Here is a 13,524-nt window from a genome sequence, read left to right on the forward strand (position 1 = left end):
AAGAAAGAGAAGATATTGTAACTGAATCTGCTTTATATCTGCTACTTACTCCTTTTATTTCTATATCCAGTTTATATCTTAAAAGTATCAGCAACGGCGATGTTAACAGATCGACTGAAGATGGCGTCGGAATGGTCAAAGCCGCACGAGCCGCTGGCACCGAGTCGCCGGAACCCTGTTCGAGTGAAGATGTGTTTGTAGAAGCAGAAATGGAGAGAAAGAGAGTGTTGATGTGTTATTGAATAGCAGTATTGATGTCAATAACAGCAATAACAGTATTTAACAGCAACAGAAGTAGCAATAGAAGCAACAGCAGCAGCAGAAGAAGAGAACAAATGACATCACTGGAATTCGACGCGCGGCCCTCCGCCCTCATCGGCGCCCGGCCTCCGACCCCCGATTCACCGATCACGTGGTCTAAACACCCACCAGCCCCTCTTCACTGTCAGCAGCACTGTCAGCAGTCACATGACTGAAAACTTTTCGCAGTCACAAAGCAGTCCCGCCCCCGAGCAGCTTCACCAGAACGAAAGCCTCCTGGAGCCCTCCCGAAGCCCTGCGCAGCCTCGACGCTTTCTGCCTTTGTTGCCCCGCCGCGCCTGTGCTTTATCGGGCCGCACCCCTCGCGGCGAGTCCACCCCGCCATGGACAACGATGATAACACCATCACCAACCACGACGATGCTGATACCAACAACAATGCTGATACCAACACCGCCACTAACCAGCAACAGCAACACGCTGATACTGAAGTCGACCCCGAACACGACCTCCGTCTCGCAGAGCAACTCATAGCCCAGCACGCAAACCCAGACCACCCCTCCAATGTCCAGCCCGACATCACCTCAATGCTCCACGAGGCCGCCGCCGCCGCCGGCATCTCCCTCGACAGTCTCGCGGCTGAAGTGCCCGGCTTCTTTGGTCACGATCTCGATAATAGTCAGGCTGTCGAGCAATCAGTCTTGCAGACTCAACCCGACCAGCAGCAGACTGATACCCACCCTGCTGCTCCTGATCAGCCCCCGCATGACGCAAACGTTGATAACCAGCTGCCTCACCTCGACTTTGCTCATGACCTACACTTCACTCAGACCGATCCATCTTCCTTCGATCCGCAGCACGAGCAGCATCAGCAGCAGCAAGATCAAGATGAGCAACAGCATTTCGAAGTATCCGAGCACTTCGACGCCTCTGTTACCTTCGACCACGCGCCCGACGACACTACCCTCGATGCTTCTCACTTTGATCTGCCTGACTCCAATGAGCAGCAGCAGCAGGAGCAACAGGAGCAACAGCAGCAAGAACCTCAGCCCGAGGAAGAGCAAATCGAGCTCTCCGAAGCCCTTCAAGCACAAGTCGCCGCCCTGGCCCTCGAGCTGCAGCAGAGCGGTCTTGAGAATCTGTCGCCCGAGGAACTGCAGCAGCATGTCATGGAGAGACTTCTCGCCGGTGACTTTGGCCTCGCGCAGGAATCTGAGCAGCAGCCTGATGAAGTCCCCGCCGAGCAACCCGAGCAGGCACAACCGCGGCCATCAGATACTCCAGCTGTTGAAGTGCAAGAGCAACCTGCCGAGCAAGATGCTGCACAGCAAGATGCCGCCCCGGAGCACGCGCACGCTGATATGGAACTTCCGCATGATCAGCAGCTCGTCAACGCCCTAGCCGACCACGATCGATCCATAGCCATCGACCCCGCATTCCAAACCGTCGAGCACCAACCTTCCGAGCCCGCTCCTGCCGACTCTCAACCCATCGACGCCAGCCAGCAAGACGGCGAGCAGCCTCAAGATGCCGTGGTCGCCGCCGACGGCGAAACCGGGATCAACATCGAGCAGCTCAACGAGATCATCATGGGCATGGATCTCAGCGACCCTGCCACCGCCATCGCGCAACTGCAGGCTGCGACCCACATCGACCCCGCTACGCTCTTGCAGGCCGTCACACAGGCGCTGACTAGCGTCTTGGGCGGCGAGGACGAGGTCTATGATGCAGACCTGCTGGGCGAAGATGGTACGCCTGTCCGACGGAAACGCGAGCGGTCGAAAAAGTCGACGCCGGCTACGCCTCAGCAAAAGCAGAAATTGAAGGTGCTCAACCGTCTGCGCAAGAAGCGATGGCGTCAATTTAATGACGAGAGAAGTGCGTCTCTCTTTTCTTTACTCCCACGAATTCATCTAACTCTGTAAATCGTCTAGACAAGGACAACGATCTCAGATGCCGTCTCTACCGCCGCGCGGACGCCATCTTTGGCAAACTTCCAAGCGACGACAAGTCCCGCTGGATCGAGACCGAATTCCACGCCCGCCGCGAGAAGCGCATCGCGCGAATGCAGCGCGAGGCCGCGCGCAACTTTGGCAGCGGCGCGGGCGGCATGGCTGGCGGTGCGCTGAGCGGGCTGTTTGGCCAGGCTGGGATCGGAGAGGAGCTGCAGGCTGCGTTGGCGGAGATTATGGGGCGCGAGTCGGATGTGGAGAAGTTTAATAATATGCTTTTGCAGTTGGCGAGGGATCCGAATTTGATTCGGAATCTGACGAGTATGCTTGAGGGTATGGATGGGGAGGAGGAAGAGCGGGCGCCGGGTGCGGGTGGGTTTGTTGAGGAAATGCAGCAGCAGCATGAGCAAATGCAAGTGCAGGATGCTGAGAAGGAGGTGGATGCCTTGAGTCATCACTTGGGCGAGGTAGAGCAGCATGCAGAAGTTCATGAGCCATCTATCGATCCGAGCCTGGAACATCTAGGTCAAGCTCCAGCAGCCGACAACCCCATCACCAGCGACGAGACCAACAATCACGCACAAGAAGTCGACGCAGCGCACGAAGAGCATGGCACGGCCGGCGAACAACTAATCACCCTACCAGACGGTCAACAGATCGACATGGCAGAAGCAATGAAAGTGCTTGCGTCGATGAACATCGATCTTGAAGCCGAGGGCGTGGACCAGACTGCTTTGTTGCAGGCCTTTAGCTCGTTGCTGGAGAAGCCCACGGATGCGGCTGCAGAGGAGGAGCAGGTCGTCGACGCCGGTGCAGATCTGTCGTCGCATACTGTCACAAACAGTAAGCGTCCGCGAGAAGATGCGGACGACGACGATGTCGCTCGTCCTGCGCCTGCTTCGCGCTTATCGACCCTCGAAGCATACACCCTCGCAGTCGGCACCGCAGCACCTCCCCCTCTTCCCCGCCCCGGAGCCTACATCCCCCCCTCCCCGATCCCGCTCCCCCCTCGTCCGGCAAGCAAACTGCCCGACATCCCACGCCCGTCCTTCTTCGGCGCGCCGCCGAAACCGGCAACGCCCGTCAGCGGCGCCGAGAGCGAGGACGATCGGATGAAGAAGATTAAAGCGCTCGGGTTCCCGCCTGGTCCGGCGTCGCTCAAGCCGCCTTCGCCTGCGCTCTCTTTGACTGCGGCGAGAATACCCGCGCTACCGCCGCCGTCGCTGATGGCGTCTTCCACTGGACGGAAACAGTCTGCGGGGGATGAACATGAGGCTTTGAGTAGTCCGTTGGCTACATCTACTCCTGTCGCATCCGGATCCGCTGCTGCTGCTGCTGATGTCACGTCTGATGCTGCTGCTACCACCCCCACAACCACTCCAGCAGCTCCACTCCCCGCAGCAGTCGACGTGCTAGAACAACACACCCCTCACCCCGCCGAAATCACCGTCAGCGAAGTTCACTAAAACCACACACACATGTACACTACACTACCCTCTTTCTTCTTCTTCTTCACTTGTATTGTTTATTTCCTCTACCGCTGTTTATTTCGTTCTGTTGGTTTATTTGTACTTCTAGGGAACTTTTCTTGTATAATATGGGTGGACAGTGTTGGATAGGAAGCTTGCAGAGTCGATGATATAGTATAATATAATCAATAGACTCTACATTCACAATGCTTTTGAAAATCATATTAGACTAGAACCTTAGAATATAGACGATGCTGACGGCTCTGGGGTTTAGCAACTAAGCAGCTTAGTCACTACACAGCGCTTGCGGGTTTTCTGCAAGGAAGGCGGTGATGTATGAATGGCAGGTCTGGGTTCAGCACATTCAAAGGCACGCCATGCCTTAAAGAATAAGAAAGCTAATCAACAATGTCCTCCTCCACCTCCTCCTCCACACCCTGAATGATGCTGTAGCGGCGCACTAACCCCCCACCATCCCCTCACCTCCACCACCGCCTTCGGCCGCAACAAACCCCCCGCCAAGTAAACTCGCAGAATACCTCGCCACAGCGCTCGTAAACTCGCTGTACGGCGTCCACGGCGTCCTGCCGTACCTCGTCCGCGCTATCTCACCCCATCCAACACCGTCCGCCGCCGCCGCCGCTGGCCCGGAAGAGGTGTACGCAGGCGGCAGACCCGCTGCGTACGAGGGCGGCATGGTTTCTAGTACCGGCAGGGCAGTAAGGTCAGCAAAGTACGGGTGCGCGTAATTCGGTCCGGTGTGTGTACTAGATTGCTCAGCGACAGAGGACGTGTGCGTGAGGCGCTGCACGAGCGTGTCGCCGCCCAGCATCCGTTTTTCGCATTCGATCGCGTAGAATTGGTCGATGAGCGCCGCGCGGCGGGAGGATTTGGCCGAGAACGGAGGCTTTGCGGTTTTTTGCTTGGCGGCGACGTATTCGCGTGTGGCATGGCATATTGCGCAGGTGCAGCCATCGTATTTGAAGTCCGGGATTGCGTACCGACTCCACTCGCGCTTGGAGAGAAAGTGCGAGTCTGTCAGCCTGTTATCGCTCACGTCGTCGTCGTGCTCCAAGATCGTGCCTAAGAACGCCAGACTTGTGGCCGCGTAGCCTGCCGGATCAAGTTGCATCGTGAGCCAGACAATATCGCCATCAACCGGCGGCGCGAGAAAGGTATACGGCCGAAACCGCACGAGGAAGAAGAACTTTAGGAACCGCACGGTCGCATGCTCAATCACGTTCTCCCGAAACGGCGAGTGCAGGTACGCGTACTTCACCATCTTGTCTGCGAACTCGCACTGTCTGAGCACCGCCAGCTCGAGATCGATGCAGAACGGCGTGCAGTTTTTGACATAGTGCGACAGCACGCGGAATTCCTTTGTGCGCGGCTGTTTTTGCGAAATGGCTTTTTTGTACAGGAGGCGAAAGACATCCTGCACCTTTGTCTGCGCGAGGGTAAAGTCGTCGCCAGGCGGGATGTGCGAGAAGAGGGCTGCTACGTCTGAGCTTATAGAGCCGGGGGTTGCGTATCGTTCTTTTTCGGGATATTGCACGCCTAGGTAGTCGAGTAAAGCGCCCCTGGCATGCTGTTAGCACTTGGAGTATAACCAGAGTAGCATAATTTGAACAAGAAACATACTTGAGAGGCACACCTCTTTCCTCGAACGCCTTACAGTCATCCAGCAAAGCAGCCGTAGTCAACGCGTCGCGCGTGAGGAGGCAACCACACTCTGTGCAGGTAGTTTTAAACTTGGATTGCACCCAGCCCGTGCCGGACTCGTTATACAGCTCGACAGAGTTGATGGACGGGCATTGTGGGCAGATAACGCACTTTGAGTTAATGCCGTCTTCGAGTTCAAACATTCGCATTGTGGTTTCTTCAAAGTACTCGCGCGAAGGGTCGGGTGGGTTGTATTTCCATGCTCCGTTTGGGGTCGAAGGCTGTTGAATTACCGACTCCTAATGAGTGCATGCGTTAGTGATAGTTGGAGATTGCAATGAAGACTCACAACATACCAATGCACCCCACGGCATCTTCATAGAGCGAAACACGCCCATTCGATTCGATCTCATCATGTCCTGCCAGTACACGCGCGGATGCAGCATATGCGAGTGCAGGACCATCAAGACATCAATCGGTGGTAAATTCTCCGCCGTAATCTCGTACGCCTCACCTTCGCCATGCAATCCAAACGACATCCGTGTCCTCCCAATCATCCCCCTACTCGGCAGGCTTCTAAACCACTCTGTATACCGCTCGACCGCGTAGGCGACGTAGACCTGCCACCGCAGCAATCTGCCATCATTATCGCTGCTGCTGGTCGAACTCGGAAACTCGGCGTCGGTAATGCCAAACATGCCGTCGCGCGCCATGATCTCAGCGCGCAGGTCGCGAAAGACGCGGAGGAGCTTGAGGTGTGTTGTCACCGACGCGATGTCCGGGAACAAGCCACCGCTGAGCACATCTGTGAACTCTGGATACTTGAATTGATCAATCAATTGTTTTACCGCGTTCTGCTTTTCTTTCTGCCGGACCGCGTCCGGCGTCTCGCGAAGGATATTCATGAGTGGCTCCAAGAGAGTCTGACGGAGGTAGACCATGTCTGCGACATATGATGATGTTCGAGTGATTCTAAACGCGCGCTCGAGGACAGTGTCGACGAAATCGTCGGGGAGGATTGGTCGTTTCTTGGTGGTAGGCATGATGATTGTAGTATGCTGCTTGGTGGGAGAGATGCTTGTCTATAATAGATATCTAGTCATGTGTACGGCAACGGTAGCGTACACCTTGTAATTGACTCAGAAGATAAGACCGCCTGGTCATAATGTGAAGTAAACCAGAGATAAGTTCTTATCCGCAGACGAACAGCTAATCGCAGCAACGTTTAATAATACCCGTCGCTGGGCTTCATCTTAACTCTGATCCGAGCGTCGCGCCGCTTTCGAGGCGATGTTCGCGAGGGCGGTGAAGTTGGGCCTGGAATGGGAAGTAGCGCCGCGCCGTTGTGCGGTTACGTCATACTAGCTATCAGCGTACAGCGACATTTTGCAACGACAGAATCTTTCTGTGGATGGTTTAAGACTGAGCAGTAATGCTGCAGAATGTTTAGATGCTGTTTGTTTGAGTGAGGTTAGAGACGCTGGTCATGAGCAGAAGCAGCAGTAAGCTCGGTGTGTCTAAATCAGGCGATTTATTCCTATTTTATTTCGACGCGTTATATGAAACCCTACAAAAACCATTCAAAATCGTAATTGTTCTTGCATTTGTGTCTATATTGTAGATGTTTATTATGAAAACTAGATATTTAGGCACGCTAGAGTACAACCTGCTTGATGTTTAACGAATTGAATTGATCTCAACTTCAGAATAGCAAGGCGATCGAAAAGAAAGCAGCTAACAGCCTCCTCCTCCACCTCCGCATCCTCCTCCTCCTCCACCTCCGCATCCTCCTCCTCCTCCACATCCTCCTCCCCCTCCACATCCCCCACCGCTACCTCCGCATCCACCACCACCACTACCTCCGCATCCTCCTCCACCCCCTAGTCCTGCGCATCCCCCTGATCCGCACGCGACACCTCCTAGCCCCTTATCACAGCTGGACGAACACCCGCCCCCATACTCTCCCGCTCCTCCGCCGGTGCCGCCTCCACCACTAACATACATCACGCTGTAATAAACCGGAAGGAGCATCGCCACCGCAATAATATACTCGCTGTACGGCGTCCACGCCGTCTTGCCGTACCGCGTGCGAGAGATCTCGCCAAACCCGTCCGACGCCGCCGGCTCGAAGGTGTACGCAGGCGGCAGACCCGCGTACGACCGTAGCACCGTCCCTTTCTCTGACAATATCGGCGACAAAGTCAAGTCAAGGAAGTACGGGTGCGAGTAATTCGGCTGGGTGCGTTCTTTTGCGGACAGCTTGAGGCGCTCGGCAACAGAGCATGTGTGCGTAAGGCGCTGCACCAGCGTGTCGCCGCCCAGAATCCGTTCTTCGCATTTGATGGCGTAGAATTGATCGATAGCCGCCGCGCGGGCGGACTTGGTCAAAAGTCTACTCTTCAACGACTTTATGAGCCTGATTCCCTCAGGCCGCGCAACATATTCGAGCTTGGCCTGGCAGATCGCGCACGTACAGCCATCGTACTCGAAATCGGCTACCTTCTTGTACCGCTTCCACTCCCGCTTTGTCAGCTCGTGTGAGTCTGATAGCGCGCTGTCGGCAAGGTCGTCGTCATGATCCATGATCGTGCCCAAGAACGTGAAACTCGTGGCCGCGTAGCCGGCCGGGTCGAGCAGCATAGTGTGCCAGACAATGTCGGCGTCGATCGGCGGCGCGAAAAAGTCACCGGGGCGTAATCTGACGAGGAAGAAGAACTTGAGGAACCGCACAATTGCGCGCTTGATCACGTTCTCCCGAAACGGCGAATGCAGGTACGCGTACTTGACCATCTTGTCTGCGAAATCGCACTGTCTGAGCACCGCCAGCTCGAGATCGGTGCAGAACGGCGTGCAGTTTTTGACATAGCACGACAGCACACGAAATTCCTTCGTGCGCGGCCGTTTATCGGCAGCGGCGGTTTCGGACAGTCTGATAAACACCTCGCGCACTTTGGTCTGCACGGAGTTGAAATCTTCGCGGGACGGGATGTGCGAGAAGAAGCCCGCGATCTCGGCGTTTAGGGCGCCGGGGATCATGCCTGGGTCTTTATACTGTACGCCTATGTAGTCGAGTAAGGCTCCCCTGATGCAATGTTAGCACTTGAAATAATTAACAGAGCAGAATTGGTAGATTGAGAGACTCACTTGAGAGGCACGCCGCTTTCCTCATATGCCTGGCAATCGTCCAGCAAAGCAGCGGTAGTCAACACATCGAGTGTGATTCTGTACTCGCAGGCCGTGCAAGTAGCTTCAAACTCCGACTGCACCCATCCCGTGCCGGACTTGTTAAACAGCTCGACGGAGTTGACGGACGAGCATTGCGGGCAGACAACACACTTTGAGTTGCTGTCGTTCTCGAGATCGAACAGGCGCATGGTATTCGACTCAAAGGACTCGCGTGCAGTCTCGGACGGATTGTATTTCCACGCTCCGTGTGGGTTTGAAGGCCGCTGAATTGCCGATTCCTAATGAGTTCATGTGTTAGTGACTGTTGTAGTTCTCAATGATCTCTGCAAGTTTTATCAACGTACTAAAGCATCCCACGGCATCTTCATGGAGCGAAACACGCCCATGCGATTCGAGCGCATCAAGTCCTGCCAGTACACGCGTGGATGCAGCATATGCGAGTGCAAGACCATCAAGACATCGATCGGTGGTAAATTCTCCGCCGTAATCTCGTACGTCTCGCCTTCGCCGTGCATGTCATACGACAGTCCCGTTTTCCCAATTGGCCCTCTGCTCGGAAGGCTTTCAAACCACTTTGTGTACCGCTCAACTGCGTAGGTGACATAGACCTGCCAACGCAAAAATCTGCCATCTTTGTCGCTGCTGCTGGAGTAGCGTGGGAACTCGTCATCGGTGATGCCAAACATGCCGTCGCGCGCCATGATCTCGGCGCGCAGGTCGCGAAGGACGCGAAGAAACTTGAGGTGTGTTGTTACCGACGAGATGTCAGGAAACAAGCTACCCTTAAGCAGCCTTGTAAAACCAGCATATTGGAATTTGCCGAGCTGCTGTTTGATCCAAGATTGCTCCTCTTCCTGCTGGATTGCGCACGGCGTGCTGCGGTAGACCTGATTGAGTCGGTTGAAGAGTTCCCGGCGGATGAGAGAGTACGATGAAATAATAGTCGGCCTCAATTGAGCCAGTTCAAACACGCGCTCGAGAACGAGGTCGATGAAGTCTTCGGGGATGGTTTGTTGCTTGTCGGTCGATGCCATGGTTGTAGTGTGCTGATGAGGGATGGATCGTTGGAGTGATGCTTGCTTTATAGATATCTACTTTGTCCTCGTGACGGGTGTACGGCAACAATTGCGTACGTTACTGCTGGTTGTAGTTGACGGAAGGTATCAGACATGGAAGGCCCGTCCCGAGTGTAGGATGACGATACACGGGGTAGGATGACTGGTAGTCAGGAATCCCGCAAAGTCCCGAGATGAGCCTTCATCGACAACCGAACGGCTAAGCGCAGTAACGTTTAATCACTCTCATAGCTAGATTAGGTAGATTTCCTTCGGGTGAATCCGAAACCCAGGTCTGAGGCTCGTGGGATCGACATCCACACCGCTGCGATAGCGGTGAAGTTGGTGCCGAGATCAGGGGCAGCGCCGTGCCCTCGAACCCCGTGACTGGGACCGACGGACGAACTTCTTTGGCGCCGGCTGTTCGCCTGCTCGTCTGCTCTTTGTCTACCGCCAATTGCCGAGTCCTCGACAAGATCAGAACCGTCTGTCTGTTTCATATTTTGTAGAATGACTCCTCCCGCACGCTGATAAGCAGCCATGACGACGATCCGGGGTGCTGCGTAGTCGCGTTGGCGGTCCGCGGCTCAGCCGTGCGCTACGTCATAGCTCTTAGCGTACAGCACCAATTACTATGACGGCGAGACCGTCACAAGCATTCTTTATTCGGATAGAGGGGTCGCGACTCATGTGAAGATGATTAGGTGTGTGGTTTTTAATTGCTTGAGGCTCGAGATGATGGTCATGAGTGAGAACAGAGAGCCCGGTGTATGTACCTCGAATACAGAATTGTCTATAGAAGGCTGATAACCAGATATTATTCATACTTGAGCACATCAGCTTTCTACCTCTTTTTGCCTCTTTTCGTCTACAACAAAAGCCCAAATCAAAAGAATTCCCTGTAAAATACAGTAATACTGTAAAATGGATTCTGTAAGGAAATTCAAATGAGAACTGTCATCGTTATTAATTCCAATAAAGGTCCTCATTACTACACATTGAACTCGAGGTTGTCAGCTCCTAATCCCAGCTCTGGCGACGAAGGGATTTACAATTCATCACTCTGAGCACAAGTGAAAGAAAAACAAAAAATAGTAGAATACACAGCACAAAGCATCAGAAGGAGCGTCTAATTACCACCTCCTCCGCATCCGCCACCTCCACACCCCCCTGAAGGATGTGTCCCACTCGCGCACCCGCCTCCATATGTCCCCGATCCTCCACCAAGTCCGCCTCCGCCCGCGACAGACCCCACATAGTACGCAGCCGGCAGGACCGTCGCAATCGTGTACGCATACTCGTAGTACGGCGTCCACACCTTCTGGCCGTACCGCGTGCTCGAGATCTCGCCAAACCCGTCTGACGCCGCCGGCTCAGAGGTGTATGCAGGCGGCAAATCATCATACGACGGCAACTGAGACTCTTTCTCAGACAGTATCGGCGAGGGAGTCAGGTCGAGGAAGTACGGGTGCGAGTAATTTGGCTCGACGGGTGCTTTAGCAGACAGCTTGAGGTGTTCAGCAACAGAGTATGTGTGCGTAAGGCGCTGCACCAGCGTGTCGCCGCTCAGAATCAATTCTTCGCATTTGATGGCGTAGAACTGGTCGATCGTGGCCGCGCGGGAGGATTTGGACAAAAACCGGCTCTTGAGCGACGTTTTGAACTTTCTCTGCTCGGGTTGCGAGTCGTATTCGCGCGTGGCCTGGCAGATCGCGCAGGTGCAGCCGTCGTAACTGAAGTCATCTACCTTCTTGTACCTCTTCCACTCGCGCATGGTCAGCTCGTGCGACTTTGAAAGCGTATCATCGGCCACGTCGTCGTTGTGGTCCATGATCGAGCCCATGAACGCGAAGCTTGTGGCCGCATATGCGGCAGGGTCGAGCATTACCGTGTGCCAGACAATGTCGGCGTCGATCGGCGGCGCGAGAAAGTCGTCGGCATTAAAGCAGACGAGGAAGAAGAACTTGAAGAATCGCACGGTTGCCTGCTTGATCATGTTTTCCCGGAATGGCGAGTGCAGGTACGCGTACTTGACTATCTCGTCTGCGAAATCACACTGTCTCAGCACCGCCAGCTCAAGATCTATACAGAACGGCGTGCAATTTTTGACATAAGACGATAGCACGCGAAATTCCTTCGTGTGCCACCGATGCTCGGCCACGGCGGAGCTGGAAAGTTTGTTAAACACCTCGCGCACTTTAGACTGCGCGATGTCAAAGTCTTCGCGGTGCGTGATGTGTGCGAAAAGAGCGGTGACTTCGGCATTTAAAGCGCCGGGGATCGCGTAGAAGTCTTGAGAGGAATACTGCACGCCTATGTAGTCAAGTAAGGCACCTCTGAGGGACTCTGTTAGCACTTAAGAGTAATACGTAGAGCAGCGTCGGTATAGAATGGAAAACATACTTGAGAGGTACGCCCCTTTCCTCAAACGCCTGACAATCGTCCAGTAAAGCAGCTGTCGCCAACACATCGCGTGTGATTCTGTACTTGCAGCCTGTGCAGGTGGACTCAAACTCGGATTGCACCCAGCCCGTGCCGGACTCGTTATAGAGCTCGACAGAGTTGATGGACGAGCATTGCGGGCAGACAACGCATTTTAAATTGCTGTCGTCCTCGAGATCAAATTGTCGCATGGTGTTGAGTTCAAAGTACTCGCGTGCAGTCTCGAATGGATTGTATTTCCACGCCCCGTTCGGGTTCGAGGGCTGCTGAATTGCCGATTCCTAATGAGTTTATGCGTTAGTGATGGTCGGAGATTAGAATGAAGACTCGCAACATACCATTGCCTCCCACGGCATCTTCATAGAGCGAAACACGCCTATTCGATTCGAGCGCATTAGGTCCTGCCAGTACACACGTGGGTGAAGCATGTGCGAGTGCAGGACCATCAAGACATCGATCGGGGGTAGACTCTCGGTCGTGATCTCGTACGCCTCACCCTCGCCGTGCAAGTCATACGATGGTCCCGTTTTACTAATTGGCCCTTTGCTCGGCAGGCTTTCAAACCACTTTGTATATCGCTCGACCGCGTAGGTGACGTAGACCTGCCACCGCAGGCGTCTGCCGTCGTAGTCGCTGCTGCTGGCGTAGCTTGGAAACTCGGCATCAGTGATGCCAAACATGCCGTCGCGCGCCATGATCTCGGTACGCAAGTCGCGTAAGACGCGGAGGAGCTTGAGGTGGGTTGTTACCGACGAGATGCCAGGGAACAAGCCAGCCCTGAGCATTTCTGTGTAGTTGGTAAACTCGAATTGTCTGAGCTTTTCTTTGATCCAGGTCGACTCTTCTCTCAGCAGATCCAAGTTCGGAGTATTGCTACACGCCTTCGCAAGTTGTTCATAGACTTCCGCATGAGTCTCAGCCGTCAGTGGGGCATACCGTGACGACCGGGTGTATCTGAACGCGCTCTCGAGAGCGACGTCGATGAAATCGTCGGAAGTAATCAGCTCCTTATGGGCGGGGGGCATGACTGTAGTGTGCTGATAAGGAATTGATGGTGGAAGAGAGGCCATTTCCTAATAGACAAGGAGACCAGGTGTGGGAAGACTGCTTCGAGCGCCAGACGACAAAGTACGGGGTAGGATGACGATATAAGCGAGAAAGAGATGAGTCTTCGTAGGCAGACGAACGGCTGAACGCGGGAACGTGTAATTCTCGTTGCTACGCTTAATTCGGGTGAAGCCAACCCAGGTTTGAGGGTCGCGGGCTCGGCATACGCGTCGTTTTCGAGCAGTGTGCCAACAGTGCTCTTCGCGATGGAAATGGGAGGTGCCGTGACTGGGACCGAGCGCGAAGAGCAGCTTTGTCTCCAGCGGCTCGTCTGCGCCTCGTCTGCGCCTTGTCTGCCGCCAACAGCCGAGTCCACGACGAGATAAGAACTGTCGGCCTGTTTCACGTCCTGCTGAAAGTGACTCTTCTTGCGCGCTGATGAACAGCCAC

The 13,524-nt window shown here is 54.6% G+C and overlaps 4 protein-coding genes across 4 annotated transcripts; 1 reads left to right on the forward strand and 3 right to left on the reverse strand.

The window, feature by feature from the left end:
* Nucleotides 1–644: 644 nt before the first annotated feature.
* Nucleotides 645–3,679, forward strand: BZA70DRAFT_290044 (uncharacterized protein; the record flags this gene model as incomplete). The annotated part of the gene is made up of 2 exons (XM_064914170.1): nt 645–2,139; nt 2,196–3,679. 2 exons carry the CDS (start codon nt 645–647, stop codon nt 3,677–3,679), a joined length of 2,979 nt encoding a protein of 992 aa, XP_064767756.1.
* A 344-nt stretch (nt 3,680–4,023) lies between these two features.
* BZA70DRAFT_181599 (uncharacterized protein) lies at nt 4,024–6,541 on the reverse strand. The gene is made up of 3 exons (XM_064909949.1): nt 5,701–6,541; nt 5,324–5,643; nt 4,024–5,262 (listed from the first exon to the last, which is right to left on the reverse strand). Exons 1-3 carry the CDS (start codon nt 6,385–6,387, stop codon nt 4,143–4,145), a joined length of 2,127 nt encoding a protein of 708 aa, XP_064767757.1. The 5' UTR covers nt 6,388–6,541; the 3' UTR covers nt 4,024–4,142.
* A 390-nt stretch (nt 6,542–6,931) lies between these two features.
* BZA70DRAFT_181675 (uncharacterized protein) lies at nt 6,932–9,703 on the reverse strand. The gene is made up of 3 exons (XM_064909954.1): nt 8,875–9,703; nt 8,489–8,808; nt 6,932–8,426 (listed from the first exon to the last, which is right to left on the reverse strand). Exons 1-3 carry the CDS (start codon nt 9,562–9,564, stop codon nt 7,079–7,081), a joined length of 2,358 nt encoding a protein of 785 aa, XP_064767758.1. The 5' UTR covers nt 9,565–9,703; the 3' UTR covers nt 6,932–7,078.
* Nucleotides 9,704–10,500: 797 nt separating this feature from the next.
* BZA70DRAFT_181673 (uncharacterized protein) lies at nt 10,501–13,367 on the reverse strand. Its single transcript, XM_064909953.1, has 3 exons — nt 12,366–13,367; nt 11,989–12,308; nt 10,501–11,921 (listed from the first exon to the last, which is right to left on the reverse strand). The coding sequence occupies exons 1-3, from the start codon at nt 13,095–13,097 to the stop codon at nt 10,715–10,717; spliced, it is 2,259 nt and encodes a 752-aa protein (XP_064767759.1). The 5' UTR covers nt 13,098–13,367; the 3' UTR covers nt 10,501–10,714.
* Between the last annotated feature and the right edge of the window lie 157 nt (nt 13,368–13,524).

This window comes from Myxozyma melibiosi (genome assembly GCF_037950935.1).
Source record: "Myxozyma melibiosi strain Phaff 52-87 chromosome Unknown BZA70scaffold_7, whole genome shotgun sequence".
NCBI lineage: Eukaryota > Fungi > Ascomycota > Lipomycetes > Lipomycetales > Lipomycetaceae > Myxozyma > Myxozyma melibiosi.

Bases quoted from the DNA above. Each gene is read 5' to 3' on its own strand.
- BZA70DRAFT_181675 (XM_064909954.1), bottom strand. From the start codon at position 9,564: ATGGCATCGACCGACAAGCAACAAACCATCCCCGAAGACTTCATCGAC. The intron at 8,809-8,874 runs GTACGTTGATAA...TGAACTCATTAG, and splicing joins AGATGCCGTGGGATGCTTTA to GAATCGGCAATTCAGCGGCC. The intron at 8,427-8,488 runs GTGAGTCTCTCA...ACATTGCATCAG, and splicing joins GAAAGCGGCGTGCCTCTCAA to GGGAGCCTTACTCGACTACA.
- BZA70DRAFT_181599 (XM_064909949.1), bottom strand. From the start codon at position 6,387: ATGCCTACCACCAAGAAACGACCAATCCTCCCCGACGATTTCGTCGAC. The intron at 5,644-5,700 runs GTATGTTGTGAG...TGCACTCATTAG, and splicing joins AGATGCCGTGGGGTGCATTG to GAGTCGGTAATTCAACAGCC. The intron at 5,263-5,323 runs GTATGTTTCTTG...ACAGCATGCCAG, and splicing joins GAAAGAGGTGTGCCTCTCAA to GGGCGCTTTACTCGACTACC.
- BZA70DRAFT_181673 (XM_064909953.1), bottom strand. From the start codon at position 13,097: ATGGCCTCTCTTCCACCATCAATTCCTTATCAGCACACTACAGTCATG. The intron at 12,309-12,365 runs GTATGTTGCGAG...TAAACTCATTAG, and splicing joins AGATGCCGTGGGAGGCAATG to GAATCGGCAATTCAGCAGCC. The intron at 11,922-11,988 runs GTATGTTTTCCA...AGAGTCCCTCAG, and splicing joins GAAAGGGGCGTACCTCTCAA to AGGTGCCTTACTTGACTACA.